The sequence below is a fragment of the Canis lupus genome, chromosome 23 (genome assembly GCF_048164855.1).
Source record: "Canis lupus baileyi chromosome 23, mCanLup2.hap1, whole genome shotgun sequence".
NCBI classification, from domain to species: domain Eukaryota; kingdom Metazoa; phylum Chordata; class Mammalia; order Carnivora; family Canidae; genus Canis; species Canis lupus.
The window spans coordinates 36558151-36577656 of NC_132860.1; the positions used below are offsets into that span (position 1 = coordinate 36558151).

Consider the following 19506-nt stretch of genomic DNA (forward strand, 5'->3'; position numbering starts at 1 on the left):
AGCTGCAATCATCAAGACAGTGTGGTACTGGTACAGAAACAGACACATAGATCAATGAGTACTCAAGAATAGAGTACCCAGAAATGGGCCCTCAACTCTATGGTCAACTAATATTCGACAATGCAGGAAAGAATACTCACTAGAAAAAGGACAGTTTCTTCAATAAATGGTGCTGGGAAAGTTGGACAGCCACATGCAGAAGAATGAAACTAGACCATTCTGTTACACCATACACAAAGATAAACTCAAAATAGTTGAAAGATCTAAATGTGAGAGAAGAATCCATCAAAATCCTAGAGGAGAATACAGGGAACCTTTTTTCAACTTGGCCACAGTAACTTCTTGCAAGATACATCTATGAAGGCAAGGGAAACAAAAGCAAAAATGAATTATTGGGACTTCATCAAGATATATATGTGTATATGTCTACACACACACACACATATATGTATGTATATATGTGTGTGTGTGTATATATATATATATATTTACATGCAATGTAATAATACTCAGCCATCAGAAAGGACAAATACCCACCATTTGCTTCGATGTAGATGTAATTGGGTGGTATTATGCTGAGTGAAATAGTCAATTGGAGAAGGACAATCATCATATGGTTTCACTCATACGGGGAATTTAAGAAATAGTGAAAGGGATTATAAGGGAAAGGAGGGGAACTTAGTGGGAAAAATTAGAGTGGGAGACAAACCATGATAGACTCCTAACTCTAGGAAATGAACAAAGGGTTCCGGAAGGGGAGGTGGGGGGGATGGGGTAACTGGGTAACAGGCACTGAGGAGGGTACTTGATGGGATGAGCACTGCATGTTATACTATATGTTGGCAAATCGAACTTAAATAAAAATTAATGTAAAAAAAGAGAAACCACTGCCTAATTCAAAGGTCACTCATAAGGATTTACTCCTGTGATCCACACAGAGGTGTGGTATGAGGTAGGGGTCCAACTTAATTGTTTTGCATGTAGATATCTAGAAGTCTTGGTATAGTTTGTTACAAAAAAAAAAAAAAAAGGGTGGGAGAGACATGTGTGCCATAAAGTTATTTTATTAAACCAATTGAAAGGTTTATCTTTTAAGATTATATAATACTTGACCAAAATAGGAAAATTGTTGGAGATGCCTTTCTAGTTACGAAAGACTCTACACAGGTATCTGGTATCCTACCAGCTAAAATTATTCTTCTTGTTTAGAAATGTTCCTGTGTTGCAGACTTACCATTACCAGTCACCATGGTACCACTTGCTAAATGATATTTTTCTTGTCCAACAGATTGTCAGCCCATTCAGGGCTGATAATATTGATAGAGCAAATTAAAGGACACAGGAATGTTCCATCTCCCTTTCATTCTTGTAGGTAGACATGAAAGGAAATAATCCATAAGAAAGTCCACTGAGATCCCACCCCCACCATATTTCTTTCTAAGTTGGCACTGGTATCATTTGCACTAAGGATATCTCTCTTATGAAGATGTTGTTCAGGGTAATAGTTGGATTTATGTCCTGCTTTACCCTCAAATCAATAAAGAAAAAAAAGTTCACTTGGTTTTGAAGACACTGAGAGTCTCTGTCTGAAAAATGTAGCATTATGTTTATTTTATGCAATAATCAGTTAGGTTATGATGGAAATTGATAGGTTGGACTTGGTGACTCATAAGGTTTTAATTTGCAATCATCCGAACTGGAAAGTTCAATGTGGACAGGTAATCTAAAAATTTAGCAATCTCCTATGCAGTTTACTTACTGAAAATCTATTTCCTCAAACAATCTGAAAGTGGGTTTTGGGTATAAGTGATGCTTGGAAGTTGCTCTTTTTCTTCTGCCTGGTGCTTTTATTTGCCCACAAAATATTAAGTTTAGGTTTTTCTTTTCTATTTCCAAGTTATATATTGTCTTCAGCTCCTGATGATCATTTTTTTCTTCTTTTCCTTCCTTTTCTTCCTTTTCTTTCCTTTCCTCTCTTTCTCCTTATTTTCTTATTTAAAAATGACCAGTGTTTAACAGTGAGTTAATGGATATTTATTAATGAAAAACATCAGAGAGTGAGTTACCAAATGACAGACAAAAAAAAAAAATGCTGTGGTTTATACATGGGAGTTGTATTCTTGAAACACTGATCCTTGACCTCTCAAATTTGATCAATATTTGCAAATCTCAGTGTGGTCAATATTATTCTTACTTGAAATCAACATGTATGTTGTCTTGGATTTCATAAGGACAAAGCCAACCTTAACCATAAACAGACACAGAAGGAACAAATGAAGCAATGGATTTAAACTTGTTTTTGTTTTTTGTTTTTTTTCTCTTCATCTTGTCTAGGAATAGAAATTATTGTGCTGAGGGCTGAGAGATTAAATTGTGTCACTTGTCAGGAAATTGGCAAGCAGCCATCTTTTTGGCCTGCTACATGCTGCTTTTGTGCTGTGGATGGGTTTAATAAATGCACTGTTGTGTAAAATGTCATTGCTGCATCGCCAAACGGAGGCTGTCATGTGATAGTTCTTCCTCAGAATGACAGATCAATATTGGTCTGTAGCAATCCAGGGACTTGAAGCCACACAAAGGGCATTTTTATGGTTCAGAAACAAAAGTAGAAATAAAAATCATTCTCCAAAGCATGGAGATATATCTATTTTGCTCTGGAAGAAAACCTAATGTTCTTTCTAAAATGTTCTTAAAGATAGGTAATGTTATTAAATTTTAATGACTACTTCCAGAAGAAAAAATACAAATAACTGGTAACATTTTTGAAAAGTTCAATCTTACTGTTAACTGTCAAATAAATGTAAAGTAAAGCAAGGAAATACGTCATTGTTTACCTTGGTAAACAGCCCAAAATTACATATGTATAAGCACATGTGATACTGACAACATACTATAAAATAGGCCTTCTCCAACATTGCTCGTAGAAATAAAATTTAGTACAAACTTTCTTTGGAAGAAATTTAGCAATATGTGTCAAAACTCTAACATGTTCATACTTTTTGGTCATGAAATTCTACGACTAGAAATATATTCTCAGGAAATTATGAAAAATATTTAAAATGCTAAGAAACTGAAAATAAACTCTTAACAATGTGAATAGTAAATATATTATTAAGCAATAATTAAAATAGCTGTAGAGGTTTTTAAAAATTATCTAGGCAAAGGTTTATGAAGTAAGGTTGTGTGGAGTTAAGCAAATACTAATTGTACAGAACATGATCTAAACAAAAATTTAAAAAATAGTTAAAAAAACAGAAATAAATGCACAAAACATGTTAATAGTGGTTGACTCCATGTAGTATAAAAATGAATGTGCTGTGTTTAAAATTTTTTTCCTACTCTTCTGCATTATATATAAATATATATCACATAAAGGCAACTATCATTTCCCTAAACACACATACATAATAAGTTATATTTAAAAAAGAAGTTATATGGGGGAAAAGATCACTGTCCAGAGAAATTCATGTAAACCACTATATGTTTTCTTGCATTGCCTCTTAACTCAGCCCTCATTCCTTATTTTCCCTTCAGCTCTGGCTTGCTCTCTCACTCTAGCTCAGACTCACACCTCCAGCCATCAGCTGAAACAGATCTCTGCTGTCTCTCCCCTTGGGGCACTAATTTCTTCCCTGTTTCTGACCTTGGTCCCTCCCTTGCTTCTCATTGTGCTTTTTGCCTCTTGTCTCCAAGTGTGAAAAGGGCCTGAGATGAGCTGTGAGGTCTGCTCATTGTTTCTGAAGTTCAGAGGCCTGTAACTGGCAAGCCACTCTGCAGCCCAGACATAAGGGAGTTTCAGAATCAGAATTCCATAGTGTTCATATTCATTTTTTATTGTTGAGTGATAAATTACCACAAATTTTAAAGTACAAAACAACATACATTTATTATCTCTGAGTTCTAATGTGTCAGGAGTTTGAATACAGCTTAGTAGAATCCTTCAGTCTGGATCCCACAAGATTGCAATCAGAGTGTCATGATTTGCTTTGTTTGCTTGCTTTCTCAGCTGGGTATCATTTCTTTCAGGATCATGGGTTCGTCTTCAAGGCTCATGGGGCTATTGTCAGAATTTAGCTATATCACTGATATCTTCCATCTTACTGGCATAGGCTGGGGACCATTCTCAGCTCCTAGAAGCTGCCCTCAAGTACTTGCCCCACGGCCCCCTCTATAGATCTCATAACATGGAAGTTTGCTCTGTCTGGGCCAGCAGGACAATGTCTTGGCTTTTCAAGTAGTCACTGGATTAGGTGAGGTTGACACAATATAATCACTTTTGATTAACTCAGTCAACTGATTAGGGACCTTAATTATATTTGTGAAATCTCTTCTGCCAAATAAAACAATATTATCATGAAAGTACTATTCCATCATATTCACAGGTTCTGCCCACACTCAAGGGGAAGAAATCATACAGGCTGTGGGTCATTGGGGGTTATTTTAGATTTCTACCATAAGTGTCCTTTCCTGGCAGTCACAGACTTGTGACAAGTTCAGCATGCTGTTAAATGGCTGGCCTGGCAGAATGAGCTGTGTTGAGGGCCTTGAATTTTACATAGCTCCTTCATGCTCACTATTTCATTTAATCTTTACCATAGCTTCCTGAGGTCAATGCTCCTATCTCCAATTTAACCAGTGAGAAAACTGGAGCACAGAGAGCCTAAAAAGAATCCCAAAGTCACACAGCTAGAAATCAGAACTTGAAATCCAGGTCCTCTTACTCCAAATAGTATGTTCTTTCTCTTATATCTCTCATCTGGGGCAACTCCTGAGACCTGAGCTCATTTTGGGGTCTAATCTCAGGGAGAGAATCACCTCGCATTTCATCTGTGTCTTAAGCCTTCACACTCACTTTATACTGAGTGTGATTGAGCTCGCACAGGAAGGCTTTTGACAATGAACTTAGAATTCCTAGAATGGTGTATTTATTAGTGTTCTATTGTTCCTTAGAAAATCGCCACAAATTTGCAGCTTAAAACAACACCCACTTATTAGCTCACTGTTTACACAGGTCAGAAGTCTGGTTGCAGCATGGTTAGAATCTCTGCTTAGGTTCTATCAGGCTGAAATCCCCGTCAGCTGAGCAACAGTCTCATCTGGAGGTTAGGGTCTTCTTCGAAGCTCACCTCGGTGTGGTAGGACTCAGCTCCTTGCAGATGTAAGAGAAAAGTTTCTGCTTCCTTGTTAGCTGTCTGCTTGAAGACCTGCTTCTCATCCTTTCTCACATGGAGGCCTTTCTCACATTCTCACATGACCTCCTCCCGCTGTCTTCAAACCAGCAACAGAGTGTCAAGTACTTCACACATTTTGAATTTCCGACTTCTGCCACCAGCCAGAGAAAGCATTCCACTTTTTTTTTTTTTTAAGCATTCCACTTTTAAAATTCACGATTAGATCATGTTCACTTGAATACTCTCCCCTATCTTAAGGTCAACTGGGTATTACAACATAACATAGCATAACCACAGGTGTGATATCTCACGGTAGACACAGGTTCTATGGATTACGATGTGGACTCCTGAGGAGTGGCATTTTTAGAATGCTGCCTACTGTAGTGCATCTTCAAGTGTCTCCCTGCTCCCCACCAGCATAATATAGAAGGCAATGACATGGACATTGTAGTGAGACTACCTGGGTTCAAATTCTAGCTCTAACATTTCTTAGTCATACAAGCTTTTGCAAATTACTCAACCTCTAATGCTTTGATTTTTTCTTTTCCTTTTTCTCAAAAATATTTATTTATTTATTTTAGAGAGAGAGAGATGGGGAGAAGGACAGAGGGAGAGGGAGAGAGAGAACCTCAAGCAGACTCCCTGGTGAATGCAGAGCTGGATGCTGGGCTCAATCCCACCACTTGAGATCATGACCTGAGCTGAAATCAAGAGTCAGACGCTTAACTGACTGAGCCACCCAGGCACCTCAGTACCTAGGTTTTTTAATCTGAAAAATGGGAATAATAAAATTGTGGGTGTCATTGAGTTGTTGAACATTTTAAATGAATTTATGTGCCAGGAAAAGCACTTGGCACATTGAACCACTATGTTGGTCTCTGCTATTATTATTGTTGATCTGATTATAATATATCTACTCTTGTAGAATCCAAATTTCTACTCCTTCAAGAGCAGACCCATCACCTCACTTTCCTGGGCCTCAGCTTCTCTGTAAACTTTAGTGTTATTTGATTTTCAACAATATAATTTATAGTGGAAATTTATAGTGGAAAAGACATTATATAGTGGAATTTATAGTGGAAAAGACATACTTAAAAATTTTAAGAGTCTCTAACACACGAAAGAACAAAGAATTTTTTAAGTAAAACATAACCATGCTTAGTTTGTGAGCTTATTTTTTTTAAGTGAGGGAAACAGCAGATTTAGTTGACTACATTATAAACTCAAGAACAGAAATATAGAACCTGTGTTAGGACCATACCTATTTCTAAATGGCCTTTAATTCCATGTTATAAGCAGGAGAAAAGGGGCTATGGACATAAAAGAACAGGAACCTTAGGGAAAGACATGGTAGCTGAAAGGAGGCTGAAAGAAAGATGGAAGGGACAAGTAGAAAGAGCAGAGGAAAGACCACTGAGAGTAGGGAGGGCAGGTAGGGAAAAGGAGGAGATATTGCTAATATTTACTGAGTATCTAATATACACTGACTTAGCTGGGGACATAAGTTTTCTCACTGAATCCTCAGAACAACTCAGTGGAGTTGATATTAGTGTCATCATTTTATGGAGGAGAAAACAGGGACTAAAAGAGTGTAACTTTCCAAGACCAATTATATTAGTATACAGAGATTAGAACCTATATCCTTCCAGAGCTCATTGTGATGTGCTGCTCCCCTGTCCAAAGCACTAATGGTGAGATAAAAAGTACTCCTCACAGCTCGTTGGCCTATCTTTGAACAGTGCCCCTGCCACAGTGAGAAAGGACTTCTTGGGTGGGCTTGTGTGTTAGTCCCTTTCCCTTTGGGAGTTTTTAGGCAAAGACCACATGATACAGAAGATTCTACTGTTGAACAAGAGTTTAGAGAGTACACAAGTGATATTCAGGATTAATTCTTGGGTGTATTCAAAGCTAGCTGGGTGATCTTCTTAGTCTTTAAGCCTTAATTTCATGGGTTAATATTATGGTCAAATAATAGTATCTACCTCATGTGGATATTGTGAGTATATAGAAGACTGTATGTGTTTATGTACATCTTTATTTCTATCTACGTATCTTAGCACAATGCCCTCCAGACATAAAAAGCTCAATAAATTTTAGCTAGTATTATGTTTATTCTCTTTATAACTACTGGATGCTCCTTGTAGCAGAACTCCTTTTAGCTCTGTAGGCATGATACTGCCACCCATATTTGCAAGCAAACAATGGTGTCACTGCCACTTTTCATTCTTAACTGTAGGGTAAGCATGTTTAACATAAAGGCTATTCTATCCCAAACTTGGGGCGGGAATTTGGCTAAGAGAGAGAAGTTCTCCTAGTTCTAGGCAGAGTGGTGTGAGATGGTGGTTGTGGACCATTGATTGCAGAGCAATCTTCCAACTACTATTTCTAAACTTTGAAAAGTTTAGAAAAGCTTCTCCAGCCTTCAGTATTAGCAAACTCAGTCACCAAGATGAGAATCTTGGTGAATTACGTAGTATTTGTTTCAAACTGTTCACTCTGTAGCATGTGTATTTCCTTACTCAGAAATTAATCTCACCAATTCAGTTTGAAAATTCTTTTGTTAAAAACCATGTGTTTCCTGTGGGAGTGTCATTCATATTTTTCATGTTGGTGGGAGACTCAGATGCCCCTGAAAAAAAATCTGTGATTTTCTTCCACAAGCTGTTCTAAGTAATCACTGCGTCGGAACAAATAGGGAACACAAGTGTTCTTGGCTTTTTTATAAGAAAAACAGTAAACTAGCTTACTCATGTTTAATGAGAAAACAGACTAAGGAACGGCTACAAAGCTTACATTTGCAATGCTTAGTTCACAGTCCCCACTGTGGCTCTATGTAAACTAGTCATTCTTATCTACAGGACTTTGCTTGTGCTACCCACCCTTTTCTTACTCATTAATTTACCCTCCTACCTCATCTCCTTTAATTAATTAATTAATTAACTAATTAATTAAAAAACTCATTCATTCAGCAAGAATTTATTGATGCACTTCTATATATAACTTCTTGGCCGAAGGGGATTCACAGTGTAGTGGAAGTACTAAAATAACACTGGGACATGCTTTTCTCCCCAGGCAAATCTCTTCTAATTGTTCCAATCTACAATGCCTTTTAGCTAGTGCTTTGATCTCTGATAGAATTTTATATTATTTACTAATTGTCCAATGTGTGTGACCCTTAGTTACCCAAATAATCTTCAGTTCTTTAAAGAGTGGAGGCCCTGGTTCTAGCAGCTACTACTGTATGCTGAGCAGTATCTGCTCTGCTCCATCTACCTACTTAACCTCACATTGTGGTCCTCATCAAAGTCAAATTGTTTTCTCTCTTCGTTGGGATAATTTGTTCTTTCTCCCCCTGTGTCCTTATTCAGATTTATGGGGTTAGTGGAATCTTAGTTATTTTTTAAGACCCAGTATAGAATCTTCCTATGGAATAGTTTTTATACTCTCTGTTCAAACTCCTGCAGAAAGCTCTTATAAGGGTTGCTGAATCTATGACTACACACAGTATCTATACCATTGCCTTATTTGTTAATACTACTTACAATATAGTGTTTTTGAAACATGTTATTATTTGCTCACCAGCTCTGAGTATTCTTCCTTCTAGCCAGAATGAAGGCCTCATGGAACAAAAGATTTATCTGTATACTCTCCTTACAGAGCCAGGCTGAATGTTGAACATAGTGCTCATCAACAAACAGAAATTAAATACTAGTTGAATTTTAGTCAGTAATAAGAAATCTGTAAAGTCATTATCGAAAGCTTGCTTTGACAACCATTTCTTTCAAGTACAGAGCCTCGTAAAATTATTATTCTCCAAAGGTATAAACATGTCTTATTGATGTGGCAGATTTACTTTCCAAATAATTCTAACGTTTCAGAGATTTACCTGAGTCTGCCATCCTCTGCTGCAGCACCACCCGGTATAATCTTCGTAATAAATATGCCAGGATCATCTCCAATGTGAGGATTATCTGTTCCTCCAGCAATACTGAATCCCAGGCCAGAATTCCCCTGGAGAGACAATACATAGACATTAAATGATACGGCTGTCACCTAAACCTAGTTCCCCTTGCACTAGGTGTTATCATCTTACCACTCAAATGGATATCAGGTGATAACAGTCTTCTAATGCAAAGCTATAAAGTGCACTGTCAGCAGACAAAGGAAGGTCAGAAAAAACACTCAAGTTCGTTTCTGCATTGCAAGAATTTAAGGGGCCTTACATTTTTGCTTATTCCAAGGGCCTTATATTTTGGCATTTAGGGAAAGTATTTTTTTATACAGCAATTAAAATGATCATTACAAAGTAGGAAATAAAAGCTTACAAATTGTGTTATATGCAAAAATATTAATGTCAATTGTGAAAATTATATATGAAAAAGAATGGAAGGAAACCAGCTATGTGGAAATTGATTTAGTAGAGTAGTGAAATTTGGCTGTTTTATTTCCAGTACTGTTATACATCAAATAAATGAGTCTTTATGTAACAAGAAGCTTTGACTTCAGAAGGCAGGTCTCCCTTCTAGAGTTAATGAATGTGAGATATTTTTTAGCAATAAACAGATTTTAATTTGCAATAGATATAGACAAGGAATGTATTACTACTGCAGCATGTAAATTTGATAGTTTATATTCTAATAAAGCTTTCATACTTACTCATGTAAATTATAGTAATTGACATCCAATGTACATATAACCTTCTAAAATCTGTATTAAGACATAATTAAAAGTCTTCCCCAAATTCACAAGCCATCTTACTTAACATACTTATTATTTACATATTTTTATCTATATCTCCCTTGCTACATTAGGTTTCCATATTATGTTCGGATATTTTCTTCTAATTCACATTATATTTTAAGCCATATCCATATACCTAGGTACTGTTTATAATTATCCATTTTAAATTGCTAATAATATTTCATCAAGGTCACATACTATCATTTATTTAACTAGTTCTCTATCACTGGATATTTGATTTCACTAAAACCAAGATAGCTTACTAAATTTAAAACGACCTGATTAAGTTCTGCTCTTGGATAAAAAGAGATGAGGATTAAAAATTTAGTAGTTAATCCAGAAAAATTAATTAAGATACTCAATTAGTCAGAAAAGTTCAATGTCAAGATAATATCAGCTGTAACTTGACAGTTATATCACTACAAATGTCAAGGTTATGCTTGGCAATATTTATTGGCTGAATAATAAGAATTCCAGAAGGATGATTTTGCAATCATACATTTATGTTGAAGGGTTGAAATTAATAATTCAACCATAACAACTAAAATCCCATGTCTTTATACTTCTGACAGTTCTCTAGTTCTGTTTTTCTTTGGAAAAATCCAATGCTCATTGAACAGAAACAATACTCAGTAGCAGTCATGTAATCATAAATATATTTATACTTGTTAAACATCAGCTCTGTGCTTGGCACTGGACTAGTTTCTGGGATTATAGCAGTGAATATATCAGTTTATGAGGCACAGGAAGAGGAAGTGCAGAGTGTAGGAGTGGCCAACAGAGGAAGGAAGCACAAGGACTTTTCCTGAAGGTGAAAAACAGTTACTTTTAAGGGGGTCAGGATGGAACCTGGGGAGGAAACAGAACATTCCAGGCAAAGGAAGAACATATGTAAAATCCCTGAGATCGGAAAGGGTTTGCTCGGTCCAGGACACAGACAAGGCTTGAATAAAGAAAGCAAAATGAACTGGATGTGATAAGAATTTACCACAAGTGCAGGTGAAGCTATTCTTGGTTTTAAGTATCTCTTGACACCAGATGACTCTAACAGTATTATTTGAGTATCTATTATGTGTAAGGCTACAGGGAAGCTAAGGCTACAGGGAATAAGACTAGATGATTTCTCCCTTTGTGGGATCCAAGAAAGAGCAGAAAAGGCAGTGATAGTCTGGCGTCTGATAATCAATACATTTTTACTGTAGTATCAACTACATTGTCATGTATATAGTTATCAGGATAGCATGTAGGTGACTTGTGAGGCAGTTTCTGTAAGATCTAGAGGTTTTGGAAGGAAAGATGAGCATCTTCATTGTAATTTGGGTCTAGTTCCAAGAACATCAATTGGAGTATATTGGTCTTACTAGAATTGGCACCTCGGAGATAATCATTTCTTGAGTAAGGGGGTAGAGAAAGAGGAGAGCACAGATTGGGAGATATACAAATGCTTTCTTTTGAAAATATCAATATTTTTGGAGAAGGCACTGAAAATTTTGCCATTTGAGAAACATATTCACTACCTAGCTCCTAACCTTCATTTCTAGCTTTACATTTTCACCTGCAGAAATACTCAACTGAGCTGCTGGCTTTTTCCTGTACAGTTCACCTCATGATTTGTCTCTTGGCCTTTATTCATGCTGTTTTCTCTGCCAGAAACTTTCTATCTCCCCTTTGCCAGCCCAATTCTTCCCATTATCCAAGATAAGGCTCAGAAGGCACGTGCTACAGAAAATATTAAATAATTACTCCAACTCCACTTCTCTGGGTAATTTAGTCTCCTTTTAAATCTTTAAGGAGTTTTGTGTTTATCTATGCCATGCACTGCATTGTTTTGAGTTTATATATTTATGAGTCTATCTTTCCTTCAAACTAAGGAAACTGTGTAGTATTCATCTTTGTTTCTTGGTGCTTTCTTTGGCACATAGTATTGTTCAGTAAATAAATGATGAGTAAATGAACAAACAAACTTACTGAGAATATTCAAGATCTAAAGGGAAGACACAAAAAGGACACAGTAAAAGTCCACAATGTGTTAAAAAATATAATACACAAGTAGAAGCCTTTTTGTTCTATGTGGCTACAAGAATAAAAATGGAAAGCCTAAGTATCCAAACTGTGGCTTAGGTAAACGATGAATGAGATAAAACTGTCCAAAATGGGGATAGGCTGCTCTGGAGGACCCTTTACTCAGAGAACAGCTGCTTAGTTGCTGGACATGAGGGATCTGGGCATTTATTGAGAGGTCAAACTGGACAATTTTAAAGGATTCTTCTGGATCTTTGGCTTGATTTGTAGGAGAACTACCCTTTGCCAACAAAGAAAGAGAAATGCTTTAGTGGTAGAAGTAGATCACTACTACATTTTTAAAACTCATTTTGTGAATCAATAGATCTTTGACCTAATAGGTTTAAGGACAATCTAGCAACTACAACTGTTTTTAAAATTGACTCTAATATGGAGAATATGGTGGCCTTGGCATCTCCTAATATACGTTTCCCTGCCCTCAAATCTACTCTGAGGAAAAGAATGAGTATATAAGAAAATCTATAATGAAAAGTGGTAGGTAGAGGCAGAGTGTAACTGGACGTGTGCTTCCAGTCTTAAGGATTTCCAAAACCAAATTTTATGTTTCAGTTAAAACCAGTCTGCCAGCTGGGCCTGGCCAGCCACCATGGTTCTTTAGAGGATATTCATGTGACTTCAGCTAAGGAAATTATTTAAAGCGTTTTCCTGTCTCTCCTTATTGTTCTCACCCAGCCGTCCCTTTCAGGCCTTTGCTACCAGCCAGGAGCATTCAGCGGAGAGAGGGACAGATAACAAGCAGCAGTGAAATTACTGCCTGCTGTTCTCCATGGCTGAATCACGCCAGTCCCCTGACAATCATCCCAGAGCCAGCCAGCTGCATGGGCAGACCCCAGAACCTTTGTGTTCTGAGCAGCTCTCTCCATGTGAATAGGTAGACCCCTGGCTGACACCCTTAGATCCTGAGAATTGTGGCTAATTAACCGAGTGTTGATACTTGACTCAGTCAATGGCAACTGTGAGGTGCCACGCTAGTGAGGGCAGCCCCTGCAGAGGGCTCTGGGTGGGCTGCATTCCCTTGCAGTTGGGCAGATTCCATGACTGATGAACGTGTCTGGCATGAACCATTCTTTTTCCTTGTTCCTAATCCTCCATATTTGCTGATTCTCCCCCAAGAGCACAAGTCCGCTGCCTAGCCAAATTGTACTTCCTCTTTCATGTTAGTACATGAAAATCTTAGTACACTCCATCTCTTCTCAGGAAGTAACCAACAATTTAACTGATGGTTTGTAAATATAAATACAATATCCTCAGAAAAGTTCCTCTTTCAAAGTTTTTCTAAAGTTAAAATTATTTCCATTATGGGGTTATAAAAAAGAAGAAAAAAAAATAAAATGATATAATCATATGCATTTATGGAATTTTTAAAAATATTTATTTATTTATTTATTTATTTATTTATTTGAGAAAGAGAGGGAGAGAGAGTATGAGCCAGAGCTCAAGGAGGGGGAAAGGCAGGAAGAGAGGAAGAGAAGGAGAAGCAGACTCCCCAGGAGTGTGGATCCAATGTGGGGCTCAACAGCAGGAGGACCTGAGATCATGACCTGAGCCAAAGTCAAGTGTTGGATGCTTAACCCACTGAACCACCCAGGCACCCCTATAGAATTTTCTATTTACAAAGACTTTCTTTGATTTTTTTAGAAGTTCTTATTTTATTTTATTATTTTTAAAATATTTAATTTATTGGATCCCTGGGTGGCTCAGCAGTTTAGCCTTACCTTCAGCCCAGGGTGTAATCCTGGAGTCTCCAGATCGAGCCCCGCATCAGGCTCCCTGCATGGAGGCTGCTTCTCCCTCTGCCTGTGTCTCTGCCTCTCTCTCTCTCTCTTTCTCTCTCTCTCTGTCTTTCATGAGTAGATAAATAAAAATCTTAAAAAAAATAAAGATTTTATTTATTTATTCATGAGAGACACAGAGATCGAAAGAGAGAGGCAGAGACATAGGCAGAGGGAGAAGCAGGCTCCATGCAGGCAGCCCCCTTGTGGGACTCGATCCCAGGACTCCAGGTTCACGCCCTAAGCTGAAGGCAGACACTTAACCACCGAGCCACCCAGGTGTCCCAGAAGTTCTTGTTTTAAAGTATTGTTTAATCTGGGAATTAAATTCTAGGAATTTATCTTAAAGAAATAATCAGAGATATGTACAAAGATTTATATTCAAAGCTTCATCCCAGTATTAAGTTTTTAATATTAAAAACAAAACAAAACAAAGAATAATAACAACTGGGAACAAACATCCAAATGATGGAGAAATGGCTAAAAATGCTGTCATACATCTATCTGAGTGTGGGACTATTTCGAAGCCATTAAAATTGTAGTGACAATGACAGCAGGAAATCCTCATTTTATAAATGTGAGAGGGTAAAAAAAGTATCCAGAATTTTAATTATAGTATGATCACCACTGAAAATATTAAAAGCAAATGACATGTTTTTAGCAAGAAAATCATTAATTAATAATTAGTAATAGTAAAAGTATTTAATAATTCAAACTGAGAGGGAGAGTATTTAAAAATTAGAAAGTTCTTAATAAAACTAAAAAAATACCAAAATACTAAAAATTCCCTCAAGGGAACTAACATATGTTGCGTATTTATTCTGAGCTAAACACTGACCTAACTGTTTTATAATCCTCCATTCAGTAGATACTATTTCTTCCGTTTTATTTATTTATTTTTCTTTTTTTTCTTCCGTTTTATATATTAAAAAGCAAACAACAAACAAATGGAAAACCCTGAGGCTGAAAAGAGTGAAGTAACATCCAAACACAGAAAATAAGCAAATAGTGGATTTCAGATTCAAATCAAATTTGTTAGGCTCCAAATATCATTTTCTTTCCATTATATCATATTTCCTTTCCTGGGTTGAAAAAAATGATTTGATGGTAGATAAATAATAAAAATGATAATAATAACAAACCACTATTTTGGATTTTTGAAAAAAAGTCTAAACCACTCCTAAATGTTCCAAAAATGTTCTTTTTACTTTTTACTTTTTTTTTTTTTTTTTGGCAGGGCTTGATTTCACAACCCTGAGATTAAGACCTGAGCTAAGATCAAGAGTCAGATGCTTAATGGACTGAACCACCCGGATGCCCCAGAAAATTTCTATTGGAAAAACACGGATTTGAGCCATTCAGACCTAGGTTTGAGTGCCAGCTCTGCACTTGTTAAGTATTTGACATTGGCTAAAATTTTCAACTTTGAGTCTAGTTTTTTCAGCTGAAAAATGCAGATAATACCTACTTCCCAGAATTGTTAGAAAGATGAAAGCAAATGATGTGTATTAGCAGCATCTCAAGCACAGATCCTGGTACATGGGTGATAATTAATCATTACTAGTTCATTTTCTTTGGTTTGACACATAGTACTGTTAAAGGGGTCTTTACAAGTTGAAGGCAATAAGGGAAAACAGAATTCAGACTATATGTTTTTTCATTTATTCCTTTATTCATCCAACAAGTATTTGTTGATGAATTTTAACCTACACTATTACTATATGTTATTTCTTTTGGTAAAAATAATTTAGCTAAAAAATTCTGAATAGGAAAGGGTTGGAGTGGCTTAGAGTAGCAGTGCTGAAAACTATTAGATAAATAAAGGCTAGATAAAGACTCCAACTCTTTTGACCTTTAACAGCCGTGCCCTTTTTGAATAATATTGAAATTTTATAAATCCTTTTACTGACTCCAAGAGTCCTACACAATCCCCTCATTCCAAGAGAATCTATATGTTCTTTAATTCTCTCTGTCCACAATGATCAATATACAGGTCTATTTTCTGCACAGCTGCTCTAGCAATGACATTTGTTTATATATTTTTTATATCACATACTATAAAATAATATGCATGTTGTTTTCGGATATATCACCATGCCTCAGTCTCTAATTTGTAAGTTTCTGACATACACCTGGATTGAAAATTACTGGTGCAAAATTTGACTAGTGATTAACACATAGACTGGTGAACAATATCAGTAGATAGAATGAAGATATGAAGAAAGGCTAAAACAGACAAGAGCAAATTAAAGTAATCCTCAAGCTACATGACAAGAGACAAATGTCACTTGACAGAAAGGTCCATTAGTTAGCAAGTTATCTACTAAATTGTCTTGGAAGATATCTTATTTTAGGCAGTAAATCTGGAATGGCACAAAGAATAAAAAGATGTCTTTTTTTCATAGACATTACTTGTTGAAAATCATTCAGTCTTTCTCACATCCATTTTCTATAACATACTGCAATATCAAAAGATGAATGGCCACAGGCCTATTATTAGGGTATAAAGATATGAGTGTAATTCAGACATTTCTAACTACTGCTGCTTGCAGTTATTTTCATAAAAATTTTCCCCCTCAAAAAATGTTTTAAGATGTTATCCACAATTCATGTATTTCTGAATAACACTCTTAGTCTCGGACTAAGAGATGCCTGTTTTCATTTACTTATAACTTCTAGGAGTTGCATTTTGGGTTTACTGATGAACAACCACCAAAAGGTCTGTGTCTGGGGACTGGTAACTGTGGGAAAGTGTTTTCAGGGGTTGGGGGACTGTGGAGAGGAAGATGTTCCAATAAACAGGAGGAAAGAGAATAGACCTTTACAACAGGCCAAAGAACTTGTGATAAGTAAAGGGGTGATATGATAAAGATTGATTACTGCTTTGTGAAACAGTTTTATTCTTATGAGAGACATGTAGTAGTATCTGATGAGGAGGAGGAAAGAATAGAGGAACGATTTTAGAGAGTGGCAGGGAGAGAATGCAAGCATTTCTGGTGGCTATAGGAAAGAAGGCCCTGGAAAGGGAGACTGAAGGTACAAAAGAGAAAGGCAGTCCATGGGGAGCAAAGATCTGAAGAAGGAGGAATGAGAATAAGGTCTAGAATCCAGATCTTTGAGTCCCTACCATAGATACTGGTTGCATATGTGGTATAACCACACCAAGGAATACAATGGTATTATAAGATGAATGTATCTTCACAATACATATTAGGTAAATAAAGTAGAATACAATATAAGATTTATATTTTATAATATATATGCATAGAGAAATTTGAAAGTATATTCACCAGTATATTAAAGTTGCTTTCAATGGTTATCAGAATGATAGATTTATTTACTTTTGTCATTTTGAGCAAGTCCATCTTTAATTTTCCTTATAAATATGTCTTACTATAAATACACACAAATACATTATACTCACAAAACATGTTTAACAAAAGAAAAAATGACAGTTTGTTTTTTGAGACAGCCTTTGGAGGGGGAATAGGGATACTTTTCTATCTGGGATAAGAATTCCTATAAAGTTAAAGTGTTATTTTAAGGCAGAAGTTGTAGGGTCATTTTAAGGTAGAATAGAAAAAAAGCTGAAGGAGTTCTTAACCGATAATGTCTTTGCCTTATACATTTAGATGTCAGGACACCGAAGGGAAAGTCTACAATGAATTTGGAGACATACAGAAAGCAGTGAAGGGTTGGAATTGCACCTGTGAGGCAAGAGAGACATGTTAGGATCAGTAGAGGTCTGCTGAGCAGCACTGAGGTGGGACGTCATGAGCATGATTATGGGATTTTCTCCCACAGTGCTTAGTAATCATGAACAGCGAAAAGGAAAGGTTTGATTGCCTTTAGGGCTGAGGTGTGAAAAGCAAATGTGGTTAACTCTCAAAGGAATGAAGAATGCAAATCAGAAAGGATAGAAAAGGAAGAGAAGCAAGGAATATGCTCAGCCTGGAAGAAGAAAAGTGGGTAAGAAGATTGAGATCATGACAAGGTCAAAGTATAAATTGATGGAGAACAGAGGATGGAAGAGGGAATAGCAGGCTGTGGACCCTGGGATTTTTGGGCTTAAGCTTTCAGAGATGAAGTGGCACTCACCAATAGTTACGTGAGTGTAGTAAAGGTTATATGACTGCATTAAAGTGATGATCAAGTCAGAGTACATTGTGGCTGACATTGAAGTCTCCTCGGAAGATAGAAAGAGACAAAAAGAAGAAAATAAGGCCAGAAATGTCCAGTGAAGTGAGCAAAGACCTAGGGTAGAGATAAGAAGAGGGGCAGAATGTGAAGTAGTATGGCATATAAACGAGTTACAAATAGAAGAACAAGATGTACCAAGTCCTAAGAAGAAGAAAGTGCTTGACTTGTTCAAGGAACTAAAATGAGTCCAGAATGGCTACAATAGACTCATTAGGTAAGGAAGGGAGATGAGGTTAAAGAAGGTAGCAGGGGCAGACACTGGGGTATAAGGTTTGTGGATCATGAAGATTTAAAACAGAGGGTAACACAGTCTGATTTAGTTTAAGATTACACTAGTTGCTGTGTAAAAACATTGGAGAGAGCCAAAGGCAGGGACAGGAAGATGAATTGAAACAGTCCAGATCAGAAACTGATGGTAGCTGGATAGGCTAGTAGCAATGGGGATACCAATATTTGAGACATGATTTGGAGGTGGAATTGACAGGATTTATTGATAGCTGGAATTCAAGGAAAGAGAAGAATCAAAGATGTTGCATACCTGGACAGAGATGTTCTATATCATCTCTATATGTGATATGAGTGGGAAAACTAGTTGGCAAGAGGTAAATCAATTTGTAAGTCTGGGAGATCTGTTGGTGTCACTGGAATAGCAGAAAAAAGAAACAAACAAAAACCCGAGTCTTGAGAAAGAGTAACGGGAATTGTTTGCACTCACTGAGTGCTTTCTACATGCCAGGCACTGCACTAGATTTTACAACTTCCTTTTTAAGGATAGCTAACAAACTGGCAAGAAAATAAGGGATGTAACTGTAGGAATTCTAGGAATATGTGCCAGGCACACTTATTTCCTTTGGTCCCCACAACAACTCTTTGAGGGTACATGCATACGTTTTCTGAAAGGATATTGGATATGGGATTTCCTGGAGAAACCAGGTTTTCATAATAAGGAATAGCATGCATGACACATGTGATATTTAACAACTACAAATTAAAGGACAGTATGCAGACCAGATTAAAAATAGGCTTAGTGGAATGAGTCAGAAAGCAAGGAGCATAATTTGGGATCAAATACAGTATTTCAGCTATGCATTCTTATGATCTGATTTAGGATATTGTCAGGGACACTAACCTACATAACTGCCAAGTAATATCTCTCTGGAATCGTATTTAACTAAAATGCCAGTAGAAGCTAATATATGCTTCTCAACTTCTCCCAACATTGTTTCTCAACTTCTTCATATTTTTCCAATGTAAGTAGGTAACAATGGAGTCCTTCTCTTGTAGCCTTATTAAGCCATTTGTTTCTAATGACATTACTTCTTGTATTTTCTGAAAACTTCCAGAACTTTGTATATAAAAATTAAGAAAGAAATGGAGAAACTCATAAGTTACTCTGGTCCTATATCAAGGATTCTGAGAGTCATCCTTGACTCCTGCCTGCTCATCAGTCCTTATATTTTATTCAATATTATATCTTGATTCTACCCATAAAATATTCTCAAATCCATCCAGGTCCTCTCAACTTCTATTATCACTGCTCC

The 19506-nt window shown here is 36.6% G+C and overlaps 1 protein-coding gene across 30 annotated transcripts in view; it reads right to left on the reverse strand.

The window, feature by feature from the left end:
- The window catches only part of DLG2 (discs large MAGUK scaffold protein 2), a 1975849-nt gene that overhangs the window by 573266 nt on the left and 1383077 nt on the right, over positions 1-19506 (reverse strand). For all 30 annotated transcript variants that reach the window (XM_072794850.1, XM_072794842.1, XM_072794854.1 and 27 more), the window contains one exon: positions 9058-9182. In XM_072794850.1, coding sequence (XP_072650951.1) covers positions 9058-9182 — 125 coding nt within the window. The remainder of the gene's footprint in view (positions 1-9057; positions 9183-19506) is intronic.